Source organism: Esox lucius, chromosome 16 (assembly GCF_011004845.1).
Source record: "Esox lucius isolate fEsoLuc1 chromosome 16, fEsoLuc1.pri, whole genome shotgun sequence".
NCBI classification, from domain to species: Eukaryota; Metazoa; Chordata; class Actinopteri; order Esociformes; family Esocidae; genus Esox; species Esox lucius.
In genome coordinates, this window is record NC_047584.1 from 29,579,429 (window position 1) to 29,604,366 (window position 24,938).

Below are 24,938 nucleotides of genomic sequence, written 5' to 3' on the forward strand. Positions count from 1 at the left end.
TCGGCTATGGTTGTGGGGGTTTTATATTGCCGGTGTTGTTGACTGCCTCGCTGCCGTCCTCCAGGTATCAGGCCACCTTCCAAGTTTACCGCGATCATCCACGCCGTGACACCCCTGGTGTCCCAGTCCCAGCCCATCCTCAAGCTGCTGGCGGCGGTCTCCAAGTCGCCATACTGCGACCAGGTACGCAGTCCGAATACCTCCAGGTGGCGCAAACCCCTGGAGATTTTTTTGGTGTCTTAGCGACAGAGGCCAGGTGTCCATGGTTACAGCTAGCACCTCGTCGAGAGCTGGTTGGCTGGTGTTGCAGAGTGTGTTTGCATGACTAATGATAATGTCGTGTCCATGTATGTGTCGAAGACAATAAAAATGAATAGGTCTCAAGTCTTTTGGCTTAAATAAATCTTACCTAATGTCGTCCGAGTGATCGTTCTTTCGTCGAATGTAGTAAACAATCTAATCCATGTCTAGGTGATGGTTCTATGGAACTGTGATAAGCCCCTCCCACCCAAACACCGCTGGCCCTCCACCGCGGTACCACTCCTGGTCATCGAGGGGGAGAGCAAGGTAAGCCCTCTCCTCTCTCGTATAGCTTCAAACTCGTCAACAAGCTGGCATTATCGCACTAACAAACGCATCCTAGGATGTCTGGTTGCTTTTACACTGAGTTTGTTTCTGTGGTCGTGCAGGTGATGAGCAGTCGTTTCCAGCTCCATGACACCATACCAACCGACGCAGTCCTCAGTCTGGACGAGGACACCGTTCTCTCTACTACTGAGGTAAGATACTACAGCTGTTCATTCTGTATCTACTCCTGGGGTAAGGTACTACTGGGGATGCATCATTTTGGGCTTATACTGCAGTATCAGTTATATTCACAGCATTTGGGATTCTTGTGTGTAGATTATATGGCGGATGATGGAGTGGATGGGGCATCCTGTGTTAGCCCTATGCTTTTAATAGACAGGGTGTATGGATATGTAGTGTAGTCTACCACAGTAAACATACACAATGTAAACACTTAGCTGGAGGGGTTATATTGAGTGTGTGGGAGGGGTTATATTGAGTGTGTGGGAGGGGTTATATTGAGTGTGTGGGAGGGGTTATATTGAGTGTGTGGGAGGGGTTATATTGAGTGTGTGGGAGGGGTTATATTGAGTGTGTGGGAGGGGTTATATTGAGTGTGTGGGAGGGGTTATATTGAGTGTGTGGGAGGGGTTATATTGAGTGTGTGGGAGGGGGTATATTGAGTGTGTGGGAGGGGGTATATTGAGTGTGTGGGAAGAGTTATGTTGTTTCCTTCCTCTCTCCTAAGGTGGACTTTGCCTTTACCGTCTGGCAGAGTTTCCCAGACAGGATTGTGGGATACCCTGCGAGGAGTCACTTCTGGGATGGCAACAAGGAGCGGTGGGGTTACACGTCCAAGTGGACCAATGACTACTCCATGGTCCTGACCGGAGCTGCAATCTACCACAGGTAAGAAGGTGGCCAAAACACCTCTCCTCCTGGAGAACTACTTGCTCTTATTTCATCCCTTTGCCAGTGACTGCTAGAGTCAGATATGTTAGAGCTTGAACAAAACCGGGCAGGACAGCAGTTTGCACTCCAGTGGTAGCATTGGCTGTTGCTATGTTTTATGAACCTAGTGCTCTCTGTCCCTAACTCCTAGGTATTACCACTATTTGTACACCAATTACCTGCCAGCCAGTCTGAGGGGCCTGGTAGACCAGCTGTCCAACTGTGAAGACATCCTCATGAACTTCCTGGTGTCGGCCGTCACCAAGCTGCCGCCCATCAAGGTCACGCAGAAGAAACAGTACAAAGAAACCATGATGTTGCAGGTGAGGGACAACATGACTTCGCTAAGGCCTTCCACAGAACAACTGTCGAAATTACCTGAAGTGAATATGGCATACTTAATGAGACATTCTAAAGTAGTTCCCACACATGTAATGTGCTTCTAGGTGCAAGAAATGTCATTGGAAGGAGCTTAAAGATATTTGCAAAGAAAGTTGTGCAATTTCTTTTCCAACCACTCGTTGGCTTGAAATCCTTGCATGTACCGTGTCATTAGGTGAAATGTTAACGGTTAAGTCATTTTAAGGACTATTTATTCCCCATTTCTCTCGACACACAAAGGCCTGCTTGTTTATTGCTAATGTTGAAGTGGATAATGGGCATAGCAGGTGTGGAAGCTCCCATTGTTCTAGCTGCAGATTTTGTGGTGTCAATACGTATCGTTTCCAATTCTTCACGATGAACTGAAAAGGCGAGCAAACAGCCAACGCCGTGAGAGCTAAACTTAAACCATTCAGACATTACCTCAGAGCCACAAGAGAGCTATCGTGAGTCAAACCATTAAATCCCCATAACTGCTGTACTTGAGCAACTGCGTCATGTCCAGTGGTGGAGACCGAGCTTCGCGAAACACAGGTTCTATTCTTGTTGGTGTGGTTGGTAGAACGTCGACACCGTGCTGATGGCAAGGCCACTTGGCGGCTGTAATCTGTTCGAGCTGCCACTTCTACAGCCTCACTAATGTGTCTCTCTCCTCTCCAGACGTCCAGAGCATCGCGCTGGGCCGACCCGGACCACTTTGCCCAACGCCAGAGCTGCATGAATACGTTTGCCAGCTGGTTTGGCAGCATGCCCCTGGTCCACTCCAACATGCGACTAGACCCGCTGCTGTTTAAAGACCAGGTGTCCATACTGAGGAAGAAATACAAGGATATTGAAAGACTGTAGTCTCAGTATAACCTCCTCCCCTGTGGAGAGAGACTAGAGGGCCGCCTCCGTACCAGTACCTCCGCCGTGGACAGAGGGGCTCAAACCAGACACCACGCTGTCGGAAGGCCAGGAGAATGTGGAGTCAGACGGACTGGAGGAAACGGAGAAGCGACGAGGCGCCAGAGAGCAGAATGTGCTGTGGGTCTAGGAACGTCGCGTCTCAACCTTCCACGCTAAACCTCCATCCCTGTGCGTCGATGCGGGTGACACCAGTGGTTAACGTGACAGCCCAGGCGGTGTTGAAGGAGGATCTGTGCACGTCCGGGATCCTGCTTCATGCACAACGGACAACGTTGCAGAACGTCTGCAGAATGTCTGGTTCTTAGACCATGTCATTCGAACATTTTAGACCAAGGAAATCCATGGTTGAAATCTCTGAGTCTTGAGTTAAGTCTACGGGTGTTTACTGGTAGACTTTCCTGTTCAGTTGGTTGGGGATGGGTATCTCCAGTCTTGGCCTGAATGGTGTCAACTTCTTGGTGTCCACAAATTGCTCTCTGAATGAAAGATCATGTTCAGGTGATTTTTGGAGTGAGTTGTTTTGGCATGGGCTGGGGACTGGAGCCTCCATCCCAGATTTACTGACTCTACTAGTGGTAGACTCCTCCCATCTCTGACCTACTGACTCTACTATATATACTATAGAACAGAAGAGGGCCTCGTTGGCTGCCCCCATTCACTTCCGCTCTGAAAACACTATGCAGTGAGAATTTCTGCCATAATCAGAGAATAACATTGTATCCTATTTTAGTTACCTTTTGTACTGTAGTGAAGGGCTAGCGGTACTCTTTTATTTTTATTTTATTTTTTACTGTCTTAAGCCCTGGGGGGGGGGGGGGGCCTGAGTCATCCTGCTATACAGAAGCAAGTGATGAAGCCTCAGCCATTGAAATTAGATTTCACAGTGCCTGTAGTTTTGATGACTGTTGTTGTTGTTGTTGCCTGGGGTCTGAGTGGGCGGGGTCTGAGTGGGGCTACTGCTGCTTCTCTTTGAGATTCAAGTTATTTGGAGCTTTTTTTTTTATTTGCCTTTTTTTAGGGTTTATATTTTTCAATAGTTTACACTCTCATGATTAACTAACATGATTACAGTTTTTGAGGTGTCTGTAAAGAACTATCTTGCCCATTCCCCTCATAATTATTGTCCATAATTTCAAGGTGATCAAACCGCTATGTGGTGCAGTTGTGATGGTCAGTGATGGTTGAGTTGTGGTCATCTATATAAATTATACCCACATCTGGGAGGAAAAGAGATTTGTGTGTGTTCATGTTGTTTTGGGTTTAATCTCATGGACAGGCTGTATAAACAAAATTGGTGTCATGGGTCTGTCATGGGAGAAAATCAGGATTTCAGTTATTGGACATTTCTTTTAATTTTGAAAACTTTTGGTCCACTGTTACCAGTAGCTAGCAAAATTAAGAAGTTGGAGGTCTTTGTTCCAGTTCCAATCTTCAATTTCTCTTAACGAGTATGGACCCAGACCTAAATCTGACCCGTTACCCAATACTGTAGTTCTGAGAAGAGATTTAGGGTTGTTCTTCCAGTTCTCTATATGAACAAGGATTTCCTTCTTGACTGTTACTTTATCTGATGACCTGAGTGTAACATGCACTGTGGCCTTTCCTAAAGAGCTTGGATTGCAGGTTTTGGAAGGGGTCAATTGACATGTTGTCCTTTATGTTCAGTTCTCCTTTATGTTCAGTTCTCCTTTAGTCATACTGTTTTGTCATATCATGGTTATTGAGCTTGTTTATCCAGTTGAGGTGATCTTGCGTCAGGCTATAGATCAACATCCAATGCAGCAGGCCCCCTCATTTAGCCAATACCTCAGTTAACCAAAAGATCTGCGAGCTTTGTTGTTCAAATAGTAGAAAATCACTATTACTGAAAACAATGTGATATGTTCTGTAAATCTAGTGTAATAATTTATCTAAACTGCCCAGATTTACCATATTGTTTCAATGCTTTCAAATCCCCTGCATAATGAACCCTGTCACTCTATTGATTTGTGGAGAAAAAAAGAAGAGGAAAGGTTGTTGGGTGTGGCTATGTGAGGTGTGTCTGTGCAAGGTGTGGCTGTATAAGCTGGGGGGGGTGTGTACGTGTATATGTGTGTACGTGTGCGTTTGTGCATGTGTGTGTGCGTGTGTGTGTACGTGTGTTTGTTCGTGTGTGTGTACGTGTGTTTGTGCGTGTACGTGTACAGGATGTACACCAGTCAACAAGAGTGACATTGAGGTGTGTGTGAGACTGAGACCCCTATGGGCTAATTCTCTAGGTGCAATATGTGTTTAAGGGAATCTAGAGGTTCTGCATGCAGGCAGCCCGTTTCTGATTGAAACATTTATGTGTACATTCACCAAATTGCCTTTTGACCAATCAGATGAACTCTGAAAAGTACACGTGAAAAGATGTGATTGGTCAAATGACCAATTAGTGCAAAAGAAAAAAATCTAAACTGGGCTGCCTTTGTAAATGCAGACTTTCATGTTTTCTTTCTCTTCTACGTAGTGCTCTTCTTTTAGGCCACAGCCACATAGGCCCTGGTTAAATGTAGTGCACTTTATAGGGAATAGAATGCCATTTGGGAGTCCACCTCTGATTTCCCACGTTCTAGAATAAAATTAATGTGCCTCTAAAGAAAGACACTTCAGAAATGTTTTCATTTTGCCTTTAACAAAGGAGCAATTTAATCACTTTTCTTTCTCTAATCAACAATGTTTTGTTGATTTTTATCATTGTCCAATAACACACACATTTAATGTAACAACAGATTTCTTGTTGATCTTCATGTCTGCCATCAAACGTAACACTGGACTACATTTGAATGGCGCCCTACTGCCAGGATGAAGTGCACTACTTTTCACCTGGGTCTATGGGGTTCTGGTCAAAAGTAGTGAACTAAATAGGGAATAGGGTGCAATTCCATATGCATAATCTGTACTAGACATTCCTGCCTTTAAGGAGGAGGAGGCGCTTCGGGTTGTGTCCCAAGTCTGTCTCCCGCTCTGGGCATTGTTAGGTATTTAGTCTCTACCTGCTCCACTTTGCAATTCACCTAATTACAGACATTCATTTTGTAGAAATAAAGATGAAAATGGGGAAGGAAATCACAATTTTGTAAAGCAATTTTGTAAAAAATAAAATTATTTGATACATTCGTTTTTGTGTTTATTTGCATTACTTAACTTGGAATACTTTCTTTTAACAAAAATTAATCTACTCTCCTAGCCGAGTTACTGAAGACATGGATTTTACTGTGGTCGGCCAGTTTCTCATTTCCCCTCATCCTCATGAACATCAGGCTCTCTGATGTTGGCAGGACATAGTTCCCAAGCTTCCCCAAACATGCTCTGCATGCTGGGTGAACCAGAGAGAGAGCCAAACTAAATATCTGTCGTTTTATGTTCGTTTTAGGGTTAGAATTAGCGTTAAGTCCAGGCACACGTTAGGTCATTGAGGGAACTGTTAGGGTTTGGTCAGGAGAAAAGGGTTTGCACCAAATTGCTGGTCCTCACTTTGGTAGTAAAACGTTGATACTAAACTCTGTTTAGACACGCATAAATAACTGCATCCACCCATCTGTCCATACTGATCCTGTAGTGTTGACACTGCCAGAAATATCCCACCTCTGTGTTCTGTGCAAGCCTGTTCTCCCGGTACACACACACACACATCACTAATCTGGCCAGGCCTGCCTAGATTATAAATGATAATTGTATCATGCCGATGTGGTTTGTGGGTGGTGAACACACCTTTTTCTGATGATTTGAAGAGCTGACAGTCTGTACCGAATTATTCTATGGGAAGCATCTTATCTCGATTTGGTTAAAGGGTTTCAGTATTTTGTTGATTAGTCCAGTGATGATACAATCCCAAAAGAGTGTGCACAAGTCTGTGCTTCATGTTTTGTATTAATATCAGTGGGCTGCTATCAACAAATGGCAAACGGTTGTTCTTTTAAATATCACCCTAACTGCTTTTAGCTGTGTACCTGATCAATGTACTATCATACCATGTCAGGTAATGCCCTAAAATGTGAAGTGGTATTTCAGTATCTGACTTCCAATTCCCCTGGATACTGTAATAGTATCTGGATACCCCACCCTGGATACTATAGTACTAATGTCATGCAATAAAATGCAAATTAATTACTTAAAAATCATACCATGTGATTTTCTGGATTTTTGTTTTAGATTCCGTCACTCACAGTTGAAGAGTGCCTATGATCAAAATGACAGAATTCTACATGCTTTAGAGGTGGGAAAACCTGCAATATCGGCAATGTATCAAATACTTGTTCTCCCCACTGTAGGTATCATCAAGTGTGTTATGGCTCAAACATTAGCACACTCAACTTACACTTAGAAAAACAACAGCTTTTTGAGACCCTGAAATTACTGTTTTATGTAAAAACTGATTTAAAGTCTATTTCATGTTTTGTTTCCAGCATAGATTTTTGTTCCAATACTAACTTTACAACAAATTTAAGGTCAGACATGATATTTTTTGTGTATATATAATTTTACTGTTTTCGAAAGTCATCGGAGGGCCACACAAACAAGGGGTGGGGGCCGCTAGTTGACCATGCCTGCTATAGTAGTATCTTAACAACCTAACCTAGATACTGTAGTAGTATCTGGATACAGTAGTAGTATCTGGAGAGTGGGAGTAATTAATCTATGTCACTGATGAACCACCAAAGGCACACCATGTCTGCTTTGAAATTAAGAGGAAGCACGCCAACAGTCAGCATTAAGGTACATAATCACAGTAATATAGTTATGTAGCTGCTGCGGGATTATAGTTAAATGGCCAAAGGCCAAACTAAAACCGCATCGTTATCAGCTCCAGATCAGACTACCCAGAATCCAGTGGGGTATATAATGAGGATGTCTTCTCTGCTGTTCCGCTCTGTCTTTTGCTCTCATGCGCACACACAGCTTTAACTAGGTATTCCACTGTCTGAAGGATCGAGAACTCCTGTGGGCTAGCATCATTACTGAATACATTAAGATTAAACGCATTAGGAAGCAATTAACAATATGCATGATTATTTTCATGGGATTAAGGAAAGATGGAATTATCTCAGAATATTTGCATAATATATATTTTTCCTTATTAGTGAGTTTCTCTCAGTGAGGGCAGTCCCATGGTGGCCTTAACATGCAGAGGAAGGACCCCGTGATCACATATAGCTGCATACATAATTTATTGAGTATGACCAATCCTTCCACAGTAACCTTCTCTCTATTAACAAGACAGTCTTGGCTACCATGATGAAAAGGTTCAAACTATTTGGAATTCTACAAAGCCCTTCTTTTAGAGGGATACGATATGTAGGATGGAAACCGCAGTGATCAGGTGATCTGCACCAAATTAACAGCTGCAAGCTGAATAGCCTGGAGTGTCATGCAGATTTCCACACATGCTACAATAGAGTAGCAGGTGGTACAGAAGATTGTCTGCAGTTCAAGTTGACGCCATGGGCTTGGTGATAAATCTCTGAACTCAAGGCAACTACACTCCTCAACCATAATTGCCCATGGCTGTTTTTTCGAAAGATATCTTGGATTTTGCCTTTTGAATTGGATTACATCCATATAATTTCATGAATAAATCTTGTCAATCCCGATTGAGGTCAATTATTTGCTATTCCGTTCATTCTATTTCTATGCATTGATTCCTGTCTAATAGGATTGAATTCAAGGTAGATAACTTGTCATAAACTGACTACAGATAATTAGTGAGCAGCATGGTCTCCTGGTATACAGCTAAAGAGGATCTGACATGACATGATTACACAATGGATACCCTGTTACACAGCCTCAATGGAAATTATATGATTACACCATAGATATCATGGTATATTTCTGCAAAAGAATGATGTGGAATGAATTGAAAATTAATATGTATTCATAAATAAAAGGTAAAAAATATAGAGCAATCCAAATATTTTTTTTTATCAATATTTATTTAGAAACCCCTTTTTAATTTTTTTGTTACATTAATGTACAGTGCCTTTGGAAATTATTCACACCTCTTTAAGTTATTTTGTTCTTCTTTTGTTCATTTATAGAATTTATCATTCCTAAAATTATATTTGACCTTTTTTGCCATCAATCTCCACACAATACCCTGTAACAACAGAGAAAACACAGTTTGATCTCAGATGTGTCTTGTTAACTTTAATCATTCTTTGGATGTCTGAGGAACAAGATTGGAGTCCACCTCAGGATTCAGGAAGGCACTCACCATTCTATATTAGGCCTCAAACTGCACAGTGCCTGTCAGAGCAAAAAACAAGCAACAAAGTCCAAGGAACTCATTGTAGACCTATCTTTGTCAAGGCATAGATCAGTGGAAGGTTACAAAAATGTCTAAAGCATTTAATGCTCCCAGGAGCACAGTGGGTTCAAAATGACCGCGTTTGGAATCACCAACATGCTTCCTAGAGCTGGCCATCCAGACAAAATTAGTAACCAACCAAAAGAGACTTGTTCAGGGAGGTGACGAAGAACCCAAAGGCCAATCTAATAACAGATCTTCAACGTTTCTCTGCAGAGGGGAGATCCTGGCAGAAGGACAGCCCTCTTTGTAGCTCTCCATCAATCAGGCCTTTAAGGTAGAGTGGCTAGACAGAAGCTACTTCTGAGTAAAAGGCATTCGACATGCACTCTGAAGGACTCTGTGAACGTGAGGAAAAATATTATTTGGTCTGATCATCATAGTATTTTTGAGGGGAGGAGTGAAGATTACAGTTTGCTGATGCTTCCCATCCAATCTCACAGTTTGACAGGATCTGCAAGGAAGAATGGGAGAAACTGCCCAAATCCTGTTTTGTAAAACTTGTGTATATGAAGAATTTTATTTTCAATATATTGGCACAAATTTCTAAATACACTTTCTCTTTGTCATTATGGGGTACTGTGTGTAGACTGATGGCAAAAAATATAATCACATACATGAAGTCAATAGCACAAGAAAAGCTGGAGAAAGGGAAAGGGTCTGAATACATTCTAAAGGCACCATACTTCAAGGTGGTTCCTTTTCCTCTAACTTCATTATTCATTTTGACAGTATAAAACACTAAAAACGAATCTTGATATTCTTGATAATCTTGATCGGAATAAGAAAATTCCAAAGTCTTACTTTATGGAAATGTAGCTAAAACCCCAACCATGTTAGCTGGTATCTAGTATTAATGTACCAACTTTTATAATCCTATCAAAAATTGCGCAATGTATTTTTGGTTCTTATCCGCTGGACTAGTTTGAGTAATGAAAGATGATTTAGCCCCTTTGGCCATGTTGCAACTTGCAATGAACAATCTTGACCCTCTTGCACAGAGTTTGTCAGGACAGATGGTCTCTACTTTTAGGATTATCTGAACCAGAGCTTCTTATGCTGCCAGCTTCTGCATCTGTATAATCACACCACTGCTAGCCATATCAATAACCAGCTGCATGTGTGTGTGTGGACAGCTGGAAACCACATCCTCACAGTAATTCAATCGTACATGTTGAATCAACTGGGAGAGCTTGTCTGAACTCATTAAGTGAATTAGATCCTTTCTCCTGACTCTCTCACCTGAATAAGTAACATACTACACTCCAGTAATCTCTATATCTCTATTATATCACATCAAACATTAGATCTTTCTTTATACTGTCTAAATATGCCTGTAGTTTTCTTTTTGTGTTTTTGTACAAACATGTCTGTTTGGATTATTAGGGAATGAGCAGGAAAACTGGGAACCAGGAGTTTTGGAAAAACAGAGAATTTCTAGGGAGTTACTTGTATTTTTGCATCCAGACGTCAACATGATTCAAAATTTTCCAGACAGGTTTTCTTTCATACATGCCAGTAAATTGTTTGGCCAATGTTTTATATTTTACATCCTAAAAATTTGTGACCCCACTCAGCTGGATGTGCACATTTACATTTCACGCCATGACATTTCTACAATACATGATACTTCTATAATACATTTGTGTTTGAAACAGGAGAAATATAAGCACCCTTATTTGACAAATTTTTATTGATCACATTAAACACCGTATTTTCCATTGCATCACACGAATCGAATATAAACAATGTCGCCCCCTATCATTTGTCAGTGCCGCTTGCACCTGTCTGTCAAGACGTGCAGGCTCCTCCCTTCACCATTTTTTGACTGTAAACATCCTGCTGATTTTAAAAGGACACTGAGCGGGAGGAAGGCTACTGGCGCCATCTTGACTGTTTTAATGAGTACAACAGGGGTAGAATCGCTGGGGAAAATTACATAATCATTGATATTTCTTTTTACAGGGGGTAAAATCGGTAAGTTAAATATATTATACTATATTTAAAATTTTAATTGTGCACTTTGTGGTGACAAATTAGCATGCACAAAGAGTCTTTATGTAGCGGGGCCCTTCTCTTTGCGACCAGCTAGCACGCCTGCTACTAGCGGAAAAAAAGTATCTGCAGTTTTGCACGCGCTCCCAGTACAGGAACTGGCTTGATGGGTTGTGCGCGTTAAAGGATGCATATGCAATTATGAATATTTATCATGCTGCTCTGATTTTGTTTACTTCTATGTATTTTCAAATATTGTAGGTACTACCCATGTACCTAACCAGCTGAGTAGCTTGCTAATGTAAGCTAACAAACATAGCTTCTCTGTATTGTAGCTTAGCCATTTTCCAAACCCAAAAGCATGGAGTTGATTTCTCGGGCGACAAGTCCATAAGCTAGTTATCTAGCTAGTACGTAAACATTAACTAGCATAACTAGATAGATATATATATATATATATATATATATATATATATATATATATATATATATATATATATATATACACTTGTAACTAGTACACAAGGATAATTAATTATTCACATTACATCTTGTCATCAAACATGCCAAAACAAGAGAGTGATATACAGTAGCTTTGGATCTGATCTTCAATCTAATGCTGCTTTGCAAGCATTATTCTAGTGTTGGATGTGACATACCATATTAGCTAACGTACTTCCATCGTTCTCATTCAGGTGCTCTTACCCCCGGCTCATTGAGAGTTAGCAACCAACCGGGGCAATGTTTTACGCCCACTTCGTCCTGTCCAAACGTGGGCCGCTGGCCAAGATCTGGCTAGCGGCGCACTGGGACAAGAAGTTGACAAAGGCTCATGTGTTTGAATGCAACCTGGAAAGCAGTGTGGAGAGTATAATTTGTCCTAAGGTAAAATATAGAGCGAATGAATGATTGTGTGCATGTCTATCAATTGACCATAACCAGCCCAGGAAAGCTTTGCAGTGATCTTACCTAGGAATTCTAGCCCCGTGATGTGAGCCAGGTGGATGTTAAGGTGCAAAAGTATTGTGTGTATGAATGTCTATCCTGTACAGTAAGGAATCTGGCAGGCTTTATAATAATATTTCCATCTACAACATTGTGACTTTCATTTCCCTGAATACACCTGTGGGTCCAACTTCCAGGTGAAGATGGCGTTGCGGACTTCCGGTCACCTTTTGCTTGGGGTGGTGAGGATCTACAACAGGAAGGCCAAGTACCTCCTGGCTGACTGTAACGAAGCCTTCATCAAGATCAAGATGGCTTTCCGGCCAGGTACGTGGCTAGTGTTTTGTCCAGAGGCAGGTTGGTCAGGTGTGTGAGGCCTGTGAACCTGGCTGAGTTGGTAAACTTACCTTTTGGTGGCTGTTGTTTGTTTCCTCACCTCTCCGTCCAGGTGTGGTCGATCTGCCTGAGGAGAACAGGGAGGCAGCCTACAACGCTATCACATTGCCTGAAGATTTCCATGACTTTGACCAGCCTTTACCTGACCTTGAGTAAGTTCCCTCCCAATAACAAACTCGCAGTGCCCTTTCGGGAAGATAAGGACTCTGTCCTGAGAGCATGTCCCCATCACTCATCAGTTGATTTCCAGACTGGCGTAAGTGAACGCCTAATTTCAAGTCAAGTTAACCACTTGTCAGAAATGGAACCGACATGCCACCGTTTCCTCAGCTTGTCATTCTCACTGAATGTTTTGCCATGGCAACAGCAGTTAATCTGAAGGATTGTGGGCAATTTCAGCTCAACCAGTGTACAGCCATACAGACTGTGTGTGGGTTGAAGGCTGATAAACACCAACTACATTTGTCAAAAAGGAGAATAATAAGGTATTTTGCGTTAAAGGATGTCGCCGCGTTCAGGCTTTTTGTGATTTCCCAAAGGGAAATTTGAGAAGTGGGCAGCTCGTATTCATTCAGGCGTTCAGAACTGAGCCTGTTTGCTTATGTTGTAACAGCAAACGAACAACTGTATTCTCTAATTTGGGTCCTTCTCACTTTCGCGAGATAAATGGAGACATCCAAGCGGACAGGGGACGGTGAATGGTGTGTCTTACTGCATTTGGTGTTGGTTGGCACACGCATAGATATAAAACCTTTATCACGTGTGCTTGCGTAGTGGTTTAATAAAATACAAAATTCTGGCCACACCAAAGCTGCTGTGTAGCTCAGTGAGAGCTGAATGTCCCTCCAGCCAAAGGCTGCGCGTTTAATACAGTGGCGTTTGAAGGCTTACGTCCACTGAGGCCTCCCTAACCCCTGTTGTGTTGGACCTCAGGGACATAGACGTGGCCCAGCAGTTCACTCTGAACCAGAGCCGGGTGGAGGAGATCACCATGAGGGAGGAGGTGGGAAATCTCAGCCTCATGCAGGACAATGACTTCGGTAAGGTGGAGCCGTCTGTCTGTACCTGAGTTATGGGTTATGCTGACCTTCTGTCCGGCGCTGCTATTGCCTCAATGGAAGCTATATTAGGTGTTTTGCCTAAATGTGGTTTATTATCACCGCTTGCCTTCCCGCGTGACTAAACAAACCTACTGTTCGGCACGGGCGCCCAGCTGACTTCGGGATGGACGACCGGGAGATGATGAGGGTGGAGGGAGGTTTTGAGGAGGACATCATCCACGGCGTGACCGCCTCTAATTTACTGCTGGAGGCGGAGCCCGGGCCTGCCCACCTGCCCGACAAGGCCAACCACCTGGAGTACGACGACTTCGGAGACACCATGGAGAATAACGACGGGGGCATGCTGGGTAACGAAGGACACTGTTTCTGTTGTATCCTACTCCTGGGCTATCCATGGAATTATTTAGTGGTGAAACTGCCACAAAATGCAAACATCCTTAATCTTTTTTTGGGGGGGTGGGTGGGGGGGGGTGTGTATAATTTACAGCAGATCTTTTACTACAACTGATTGTGGTGTTAGGGGCCTCAACGCCAAAACCCTGACATACCCTGGAAATTGAGAACATCCATTGAAATTGCCTAAATTGAGTCTTAATCTGGGTCTGGGAGAAGCCAGGCTGGCTGTCTCGGTTCTCCCCTGGTGGGCCTGCGTAAGGGCTTACCATGTTAGCTAACGTACAGAAGTGTTTCGCAGGAATGCCATGACTGGCCGCAGTGTGTTTTCAATGTAATGTTAGTATTTGATAGTGGTTAGTTCCCTTTCTGTCTTTCTCGCTAAGTCCTGAATGAATGTTTGTTTGTTTGTTTTTTTCCCTCCCAGAAGGCTTTGGTTCAGCGGTTTAAACCGTGTTTCTGTTGTTTGTCCAGTGGATAAGCTGTTATCCAATGAGGATGGCGGTGGGATCTTCGACGATCCTCCGGTCGTTGCGGAGAGTGTGATGATGCCTCCGGACCACGGCGACGATGAGGATGATTTCGACAACCTCCAGTCACGTGAGTTCTGCTCCGTGGACTTGAGGCTCTTCTCAGCGTCACTAGTAGTTCATTGACCATCCTCCTTTTAATCAAACGGTTCTCAAACGACCCAAATATTATTATCCTTTGTTTCAACAAGGAACACAGACTGAGACCAAGGTCCCTTTTACATCTGGGCCCTGCGTATACATGTTGACACACATTTATTAAAAACAAACAGGGGGGGAAAACCTGACAGAGAACAGACAAAAGAAGCAATTACAGATTGATTTAAACGCAGGTGTAATTCCCTTAGAGGCCTCAGGTTTTAGTGGATATTGGACCTGTCAAGGACTGTGGGGTCCCTTCGGTGTAAACCCAGGGACGGGGCTTTTGCTGAAATCAATATCGATATTACAAATATAGAAGAAATTGTGCCATTACAGATTGAAGGTGAACAGACCTGAGTGTTAAAAACAATTTTTTTATTTCCAGTCCCCAGTTAGAATGAAACATGTTAACTGTAATATTGTTCAATAACACCTCAGCTTTCGTCGGGTCACAGTTGCATCTGAAAATGTTTTTTTTCTCCTGTGTGGAACTTGTCTGGATCTTGTGACCTCTGTGTGCCGGTTCAGTCCGATGCGTCGTGACCCTCAAATGTAAAATCACTCCTCCTTGTCGTCTGGTTACACAGCGGGTCCGGACAGCCCGGACTCGGGCCCGGCAGAGCCTCTGCCAGCCACACAGGACCAGACCGAGCAGACCACGCTGGTCCATAATGAAGAGGAGGCCTTCGCCCTGGAGCCCATCGACATCACTGGTGAGGCCCTCTGACACACGTTGATGAGTGTAGGAACCGAGCCCTTTGACCTCTCCCTATCGACGTCAATGGTGGCTACGCAACGTTTCTTTGTCCCCTTAATGTGAAATGGAATGGAATTAACTTGCTTTACACGCCACTGTCACAGAGCGAATCTTCTCTGCCAAGTGGTGCTAAAATCGAAGTCCGCTACACACATATTGAGCGAGTGCTGGCACATAAGTCTGTATTACTGTAGAAACATAATCAAAAGCACTTCAGTTGTAATAGCTTGTGTGTCACCTCTGGCATTAAATGCTGACGCAAAGCTGATGAAAGTGTCGGGGGGGGGGGGGCGACACACCACAGGCACTTGAGCATTTCTGCGAGTGACAGTCAACTGCAGAGAACGGAATGATGACGACGCTGCTGCTGGCAAAGCCTTTATTCATTCTGCCAACGTCTCTGCCCTTCAACTCTCTCTACTTTCTCCGTCTTTATAGTGAAAGAGACCAAGGCCAAGAGGAAAAGGAAACTGATTGTGGACAATCTGAAGGAGCTGGACAGCAAGACAATCCGCGCCCAGCTCAGCGATTACTCTGACATCGTCACCACGCTAGACCTGGCCCCTCCCACCAAGAAGCTGATGATGTGGAAAGAGACGGGCGGCGTGGAGAAGCTCTTCTCTCTTCCCGCTCAGTCACTTTGGAATAATCGTCTGCTCAAGGTAACCCAGAACAATGCCCCTTTGAAGTGTTCTGAATGAGATGCACCAAACCATTTGAACTGCATCACTCGGAGTGGAGACAAGCCTGGATGTTGGCATGAATTGATGGCCGGAAGGGCATTTCCACTTTGGTCTGCAGGTAATGTGTGTAGAGCTTTTCCTTTTGAAGTGTAGTTGATCCGACTGAGACCCCACCCCTCCCCAACACTAACTGTGACATCTAGAGCTGTCCCTGTTTGAAGTGAAGTCGACTGCCTTGACCGAGACGCCCACCTCTGCCACGGCTTGCTCTTAACCGAGATGTGTGCCTGTGTTGTCAGATGTTCACGCGTTGCCTGACCCCGCTGGTGCCCGACGAGATGAGGAGGCGGCGGAAGGGAGGCGAGGCGGACAGCCTGGATGAGTTCCTGAAAGACCTAGAGAACCCAGAGGTTCCCCGAGAGGAGGCCTTGTCGGGCAGGGACGTTATCGGTATGTCTCTGTTTAAAAACCACACACACACTAACTCTCTTAAAGACTTTGCCAGGCACTATTGTTCACTGTTTTGATAAATAATAATTCACTAAAATACCACTAAAGAGTATGCTTTAACCTTATGGAATTCACCTAGAATTACAGCTAGAAATACAGAAAGGTAAGACATGTGCTTTAGAAATGTCTGAAGTATAGCCTCAAGTACACAGACCCCGTCCCTGCAATTCAGTATGTTGAGATTGACTAGGGAGGCATTTTGCTCCAACATGGTCCATCACAACAGCAACATGGGGGAAGTTTAGTTCGCAAGGTTGTCTGCGAACAAACTCCCCCGCACACAAGTAGCCCACCAGTTTCAGTGGCGCTACGGCGACCGTGACATTAATGCACGACTCCAATGCACTGGAGAGGAAAAACACGTCACCTCAACACGCAACTCCCGGCAGGATTCCAAACTGATAGGGAGCTCTAGGAAAAGCGGACACTTGTTTTAGACGTGGTTACGGTCTTGAGGACTGCAGTGTCCTCCATCTTTCAATGCATTTAATTTTTATTTTGCATCTCACGTAGACCCAACTAGTGGACGAAATTCATTGCCGTCTATTTCTTTATTTTTCACTCGTCGGCATATCAATTAGTTGTTTTGCAGCCCAAGTGTTAATGAATTATTTTCTCTGACACTAAAGAGAAGCACCCTTTCCCTGCACAGAACTCTCACCCGCCAGATGAACACCAGACAGGTTTTACACCAAATGGATCTGAGTATATTGCAGTATTCTGTATGAAACACTTGCTCGTGTACATGCGTTTCGTCACGGGGCGTTAACGCCCCCAGTTTAAGTGTGTTGACACTCACGAGGCGTTGACACTCACCTGCCTTGTCCCCTCAGACCAGACCATCATGGAGGAACCCAGTATGCTGCAGGCGTCCACCGTGGAGGGCAGCAGAACCATCCTGGATGAGTCGGTCATGCCACCTCCATCCACGCCACACGGGGTCAAACGCAAGGCCCACGACAAGGAGGCTGCATTGCCTGTGAGTTGCCGTGCTCCCCTGGACATCAGTATCCATAACACTAGACCTGTCAGGTGACGCCTCTCGTCAAAAACAGACATCGGACGATTTTGGTAAACAAAAACAAACCGAGGGCTCTCTGAGTCCGTGGCAGATCTTTTCACAGCTTCAGGTGGCAGTTAAGAAAGGCAGAGTCCATTGTGGTGGCTTGAGCTTTTAGACATTGTTTTTACCGACATCACTTGTTTGAACAGTGTTTCTTTTTGTTTTCTTTGGATGGATGTATGTAAGTTATTCTCCATGGGTAAGAAGTCTGTCATGTTTTCTGTCGCTGAATGCAGTTGAAAGGTTACTGAATGCAGTTGAGGGAGAAATTAATAAAAATGCTGAATTTATAATCATGGAACACACGTCTCTGTTTCCCCTAACCGCTAGATGGGCACTCTGGAGCCCCCGGCAGACCAGTCAGTCCTCTCCATGGCACAAGTGGAGATGCCCCCGGAGGAAAGCCTCAACCTCACACAGCTGGTGCCTGAACTGGACCTCCTGGAGAAGGAAAAGAAGGACAAGGAAGACAGTGAGGAGGAGGAGGTTGGTGTCTTTAAAAGGCTTTCAAAACACACAGCCTCCAATGCGGTTGATTTATGGTTTAATATGGGTCCGGTCCGTGGTCTAGAACCAGACCCATGCAGGAAAACGGGCCTGTGGGTCAGAGGGGAAGATATGAACGATTCGGGTAATTCCTGTGCAGTCTTTGTGGTAAAAATATCACACATAATTTAACTCTGGTTTAAAACGTAGCAAACTAATTCGTTTGAAAATGGTCTTGCATAAAAACCACTTTGAGCCTATCATAATTGCTCTCTTTTTCTGGACATGCATCTGATTTGTTTTCATTCTGTGTGCTCTTTTGGCGTGGAAGAACGCTGAATTCTTTAATGTGAACCGAATGACGCAGCATTGCGTACGGTCCATTACAAAGAATGTCACCAAGTTGTAAATGCACCCTAACACAACATTGTGATGATATATATTTATTACTCTGGTGTCTACACATCAGATCACTAGCACGGAGCACGCTGCCATCTCCACACAGCTATTTCGGATTGAAGAATATTGAGATGCTTGTGTGTTAATGTTTCTTTGTGTGTTTCTCTGTGTAGGAGGAGGAGGGAGATCCCAACCAAGATCAAGAGGAGAAGAGGTGGAACAAGAGGACCCAGCAGATGCTACATGGCCTTCAGGTAAACCAGGACATGCGCCGCAGGGGAGAGGTTCTGTTCCTCTGCCAAACAATGCAACACAAAGAACTAGGCTAATATTATGTCAAAAATGAGTCAATGTGCAAACACTCTACAAGAATACATTGTTAGAATGAAAAATGGGGTCATTGCAGTATTCTGATAATACAAGCGTTTTACCACGTAAATGCATTTAATCTTTGTCTGGTCATATTGACTGAAAGGACTGGCTTCAGTCTTCTCTCTGGACTGCAAGTGTCCGTCTCTTCGGACAAACCTCTGTGTGGTTGGTAGATCAGTCACGCTGTCTCTGTTCTATCCACAGCGTGTCATGGCTAAGACCGGAGCGGAGCAGGTCAGCTTACTGGAGCTGTGCAAGAACAACAACAAGAAGCAGGCAGCTGCTAAGTTCTACAGCTTCCTGGTTCTGAAGAAACAGCAGGCTATTGAGCTGAACCAGGCTGAGCCTTACAGTGACATTATCGCTACAGCCGGACCAAGATTCCACCTTGTTTAGACTCTAGCGGACACTCCAAATAACCCCCTGTTCTCTGTGTAGTGCAAAGCTATTGACCAGGGCATTATGAGACCCCCTATAGACTCTTGGTCAAAAGCAGTGCACTATATAAGGAAAAGGGTGCCACTTGGGATGAGCCCTTTGGTAAAGGCTTTTTTTCCCTTTATTTACTGAGGATTTTGTTGGTTCATTTTTATTTGTTATTTTTGGCCTTTTTTTCCAGGGTCGGAATGATAACTTTTAAAAAGGATTTTACTGTACCTGCCACCAACGGAATCATGCTGTGTTTTTTTTTTCTTTTTTTTTCTTCAAAGTGAGGAGGAATGCATATATTGAGTATATTTATATTTCGGTAACATAATTGTTCTTTTTCAACATACAGTTTTACTTTGCACCCACAGTGTTTTTCTTCCATTAATTTGTATTTTGTAAATGTATCAGAGTTCTGTGGTTAGTATAATTCAACTGACACATTTACCAAAAGAAAACACGTCAAAGCTTTTAATCTCAGATGCAGATAAAGAAACCCCCAAATGCATAATGTACTTCTGTGTTACATGCTGTGTAAAGGTACTGGTATCTCATGAAAGACATTGAATACGCTCTGATCACCTCAAATGTTCTTACTCATTGCACTTGACATAAAGGTTAATGAAAATGCCATTTCATTCTTTAGAAAGGTTGACTGTTTTTGTGGATCACCTGGCTATGGAAATTAGCATTGAATTGCTATTTTAGGTCTATAATCATGGCAATTTATTAATGTTGCATCTTTCAAAAAAAAGTGTACCTCCTGTTCTGTAGGGGTTACATCAAGTAACTAGACTATGGTTTCTGTTACAAAGTTGGTTATCCCATGTTTTAGTGTATGGTTGACTAGTTGTGATACGTCTGTAATGAATTTGAAATAAAAGTGTTTTAATTACTTAGTTACACTGGCTCTGAGTCCTTTGATTAACTGCCGGTTAAGGCTCGCTAGCTAGCTGTTCAAAAATGTGTATATAGATTTTTAAATATAGATTTCAAATGGAAACAGTACATTTGAGTCAAGAGGTAGTTGTCCAACGTCCACGTTTGACATGATTATAGCATAGAACAAGCCGGTCAGATTTGTATTCACTAAATACACCAGAAGCACTGTACGAAATCTTTTAAGCTAATCGTATTGTCGCAAGTCGAATGGAAAGTGGTCATTAATATTCACCCCATGAAATGTTATGTGCAGATCGCAATAAAGCGTTAAACTTGTCTAAATAAATAAGGGCACTCGGAAAAACTAATTATTGTCCATTAACCCGAGGGCAGAAAGACAGCGCACTCATTAACCGGAACTGTGTCACCGTCTCTTTCCTCCCCCTTTCCCGTGTTTCACCATGGCTTCTCGCAAGGAATCAATGTCGACCCCAACAGCCCCGATGGCTTCCACGTCTTCAGGGGCAACGTTGGATTCCCCTGTTAAGCAAATCCAAATAGAGGGACTGGTGAGTTACAACTAGAAACTTTTTTGGACGGTTTGGGATGCCGTGAGAATGTATATTTCGGCTAAAAAACGTGAGCCGGCTAGCTATCGTTAGCATCATGGCGGACAAATGAGCATAGTCAGTATGAAATGTGTGCTTACTGTAAAATATGGTTGCTAGGACAAGATCCTTCTCGTAACATTTATTTTGACAACAACAAACCGATCGACAGAATTGAAGGTGACACAAAAGAAGCTTAGTTAACTCACAGTTCATCCAGAGACGATGGGAAAGTGAAGTTACAACCTTCCATATTGCTCCACTAAAAAGGGAGACCGTGACAGTAAGAACATAGAACAGTTTGTTGCTGAAACAAACAAAACAGAAAAAACGCAAAGTAAATGGAAAAACAGACTGACTAATTTGCATTCAGCTTTAATTGACTATTGATGTATAATCCAATTTCTGGCCAACAGGGGGCAACATTGTTTCACCAGTAGTTGCTGGCAATCATCTCCGTCCATCTGCAGTAGAAATGAAGAATCCGTTTCTGTTTAATCATATTCGAACACAGAAAGAGGAGGACCTTGACAGCGCAGCCGTTGCTTGGATAATATTGTATTATGCTCATTAAAACTGCAGAAAAGCTAGAGAACTAGAACTTCAGTGAAGGTACTTTGTATGGTTGAGTGCCTGGCTGAGGCAAGGAGATTTTCTAAGGATAAATATGGACTTATTTCCGGCTATTTAATTGGCTGTGTCTGTATTCCAAATGGCTACAAAGTGCTCCCTCCTCCATGCTGTACATACTTAATTTCTTGGACCATGGTCTGAAGTAGCGCACTGGAAAGTGAGTAGGTTGCTAGTTGTGTCGCTGGACTGTGCTTCTTTAAAACGCGCCTCATAGCTCATGACACCACCACCTAACATTCATCTTCTTTATGGACACCGAGCCAAATGGTGTATCACTGTTTTCACACTCACGTTGTGAATAAGACGCTCTTATCCAGGTAGACTGGCAGTAGTGAATGCATAAATCTATACTTTCTGGTTCGAAAGTTTGTCCTGCAGCAACAAAGTTATCGGAACCCTTTAAACACTGCGCCTACATCCCAAAGTGCACCCTATCCACTAGGACCGTGCTACTGTCCTGGGTCCATGGGTTGTGTAGGGCAGAGGGCGTCATTGGAAACACGGCCAATCGAGGCAGGTAGTTGCTATTTCGTTGCGTCATGCCAACCGTTAGACGAGCAGCTTTAGGGAGGCCCACAGCAGCACGGTCGGGTTTGATCCTCTTATGTAGGGGGATGGAATATTGGAAAGACACTTGAAGCCCCCTTTCATATAGTTGCTAAGCACCAGAGGGTGTGCAGTTGTTTCTCTGCAGTGTGCAAAAGTCTCTGAAGCTTTGAACAGGCACACCTTCCTTGTCACTATCGTAGGAGTGTGGATTAGCTGAGGTTCCAGGCAGCGGCGTTGGTGAGGGATGATGCCCAGACCCCATATCTGCACACGTCCGTTTTAGCGGGGGCTTTGTGTCTTCCTGTTTAGCGTTGAAGTCTCAGCAGAATGTCTGCAACCAGTAGTTCACTGTGACGCCAGGCCCGAACCAGTAGTTCACTGTGACGCCAGGCCCGAACCAGTAGTTTACTGTGACGCCAGGCCCGAACCGGTAGTTTACTGTGACGCCAGGCCCGAACCGGTAGTTCACTGTGACGCCAGGCCCGAACCGGTAGTTCCCTGTGACGCCAGGCCCGAACCGGTAGTTCCCTGTGACGCCAGGCCCGAACCGGTAGTTTACTGTGACGCCAGGCCCGAACCAGTAGTTCACTGTGACGCCAGGCCCGAACCGGTAGTTTACTGTGACGCCAGGCCCGAACCGGTAGTTTACTGTGACGCCAGGGCCGAACCGGTAGTTTACTGTGACGCCAGGGCCGAACCGGTAGTTTACTGTGACGCCAGGGCCGAACCGGTAGTTTACTGTGACGCCAGGGCCGAACCGGTAGTTTACTGTGACGCCAGGGCCGAACCGGTAGTTTACTGTGACGCCAGGGCCGAACCGGTAGTTTACTGTGACGCCAGGGCCGAACCGGTAGTTTACTGTGACGCCAGGGCCGAACCGGTAGTTTACTGTGACGCCAGGGCCGAACCGGTAGTTTACTGTGACGCCAGGGCCGAACCGGTAGTTTACTGTGACGCCAGGGCCGAACCGGTAGTTTACTGTGACGCCAGGGCCGAACCGGTAGTTTACTGTGACGCCAGGGCCGAACCGGTAGTTTACTGTGACGCCAGGGCCGAACCGGTAGTTTACTGTGACGCCAGGGCCGAACCGGTAGTTTACTGTGACGCCAGGGCCGAACCGGTAGTTTACTGTGACGCCAGGGCCGAACCGGTAGTTTCAACAGGTTGTTTATTTTGACGACACCCCAGCGAGGAAGACCACAGTGGTTTTATAGACTTTCACTGGCTACTGATCAGTTATCTACTTCCAGGTACCTCCTCACCATAGATTGACTAATGTCCAGGCTATTCCGGACTAGCTCTATGACATTGTTGCATTACCACCACTACGTATTCTGGTGTCTCTTAGGGGGCAACATGATTTACAGCTTGGAATTGTGGGTAGAAGCCAGGAGGGTTTCTTCCCGCAATTGATTTTTGCTCAATGCAATTTTAAGCTTGTTGATTTACAATTTAGTGTCCACATATAAATTTCTTTTTTCCACACGAGATGCACCACACCAGCCTATTGAGGATGATCGATCTGAAGGGTAGAGAAGCCTACTTTAAAGTCCACCAGGCTTTACTCTCAATGCCTTATGGTATTCGCAGAGGTTAAAGTTCTGTCACAGCAACCAATCTCCCTCATATGGACTCTGGAGAGGTCATTTTCATTTATTTTTCTTAATAAAAAATTAAGTCCTATAGAAAGTCATGAAATAATTCTTGGGGGGGGGGGGGGTTGTTTATTCGGATCATCATTAGCTCCTGCAGAAGTGGTGCCGACTCTACATGGGGTCCACAACAAATAACAACAAAACACTGTTACATTGAAAGAGCGGATTGAAAGAGCGATCCCACAAATTGGGGTGCATAGCCTAATATTGTCTGTTCTACAGAATGTAGTCTGTTTGGCTGTGTGCACTGATCTGGTATGTGACCCAGTTGCCGGCACTCTGATGAACGGGGTTAAACAGTTCTCGGTGGCAAGTGACTGCTGTAGTTAATTCAAAGCCTGTGCTTACTCGCTCAGGGTGTAGTGTTCTGACGCCATTGTTTGGCGGTGTGTTTTTAATTCAGCCATGATCACACGACTACGTGGCGTCGGCTTCGCCCCTGCTCCAGTCTGGCCCTGGTTTATGTCTGCGGATGGCTTTAGAAGTTGGTGTGAAATGGTGGAATGGGCTTCTGTGTACGCTGAGAGAAGACCTCTGTTTTTATGTACAAGGCGCTTTTGCAGAAAGGTCCAGCATGCCTCGCATCACTTTACATACTTTACTCGTCTTGACCCATTTATGTGGAGAAAAAACTCAAAAAATGAGCTTGTGTTTAAAAGCCTTGCAACCGTAAATGGAGTTCACTACAAGAGAAATGAATTTGCTTGGGATGAATGACTGTGTTGTTTGCATTAAAAAACCCTAACCCTAATACCTAATCATCACAGGCTTCTATGCCCCATCATAGGATCGAATATGACAGTAAAACGTTAGTAACACAGTAATAACACATCATGGAATTGCAAATGATCACTCATCTGTGTCATTGTCAAATAGGGTAGAGTGATATACACTGTTGTTTAGAATGCCAAACAGGAACACATGGGGCAGACGACGTTAAAGTGTTGAATCGCCTACTTGTGTATCATACCTCATAGGACGTGCTGAGTGGGATCTGTACATGCGTGCAAAGCTTCTGGTGGCTCTGGATCTTTTGGTTTGGCTGACAGAAGAACCATAAAAGTTGGATCTGCAGCCAAGTGAACCAGGTGTTTTATGCATGATTTAGGTGCAACTGGGTCGTTCACAGGCCTGCTGCTTTTTTTGCGATGGTTGATTAAGAAGTTAATTTGCAAATTGACCTCCAGACAACAATTTTCTGTAGATGGATTATGTTTGAATATTTTTTGGGACTGGTGTGTGCCAACAATATTCATTTTTTTAATAAATAACGTGTACTGGAGCCACTGGCTTTTCACGGCTCTCTGCTGATCCTTGG

The 24,938-nt window shown here is 44.1% G+C and overlaps 3 protein-coding genes across 3 annotated transcripts in view; all 3 read left to right on the forward strand.

The window, feature by feature from the left end:
* The window catches only part of LOC105023503 (exostosin-1), a 38,586-nt gene extending 32,640 nt beyond the window's left edge, over positions 1–5,946 (forward strand). The window contains exons 6-11 of the mRNA XM_010892756.3: positions 65–183; positions 472–567; positions 690–779; positions 1,316–1,476; positions 1,670–1,841; positions 2,560–5,946. Of these exons, the coding sequence (XP_010891058.1) occupies positions 65–183; positions 472–567; positions 690–779; positions 1,316–1,476; positions 1,670–1,841; positions 2,560–2,745 (824 nt within the window). The 3' untranslated portion in view covers positions 2,746–5,946. The remainder of the gene's footprint in view (positions 1–64; positions 184–471; positions 568–689; positions 780–1,315; positions 1,477–1,669; positions 1,842–2,559) is intronic.
* Positions 5,947–10,968: 5,022 nt separating this feature from the next.
* On the forward strand, positions 10,969–19,569 carry LOC105023502 (double-strand-break repair protein rad21 homolog A). The gene is made up of 14 exons (XM_010892755.5): positions 10,969–11,113; positions 11,827–12,016; positions 12,274–12,403; positions 12,525–12,624; positions 13,406–13,512; positions 13,686–13,880; positions 14,401–14,526; positions 15,185–15,310; positions 15,793–16,016; positions 16,337–16,487; positions 17,381–17,526; positions 17,941–18,096; positions 18,669–18,749; positions 19,072–19,569. The coding sequence occupies exons 2-14, from the start codon at positions 11,873–11,875 to the stop codon at positions 19,261–19,263; spliced, it is 1,878 nt and encodes a 625-aa protein (XP_010891057.1). The 5' UTR covers positions 10,969–11,113; positions 11,827–11,872; the 3' UTR covers positions 19,264–19,569.
* Positions 19,570–20,610: 1,041 nt separating this feature from the next.
* LOC105023501 (eukaryotic translation initiation factor 3 subunit H) overlaps positions 20,611–24,938 on the forward strand; it is a 34,450-nt gene continuing 30,122 nt past the window's right edge. Inside the window, exon 1 of the mRNA XM_013137933.4 lies at positions 20,611–20,744. Within this exon, the coding sequence (XP_012993387.2) occupies positions 20,637–20,744 (108 nt within the window). The 5' untranslated portion in view covers positions 20,611–20,636. The remainder of the gene's footprint in view (positions 20,745–24,938) is intronic.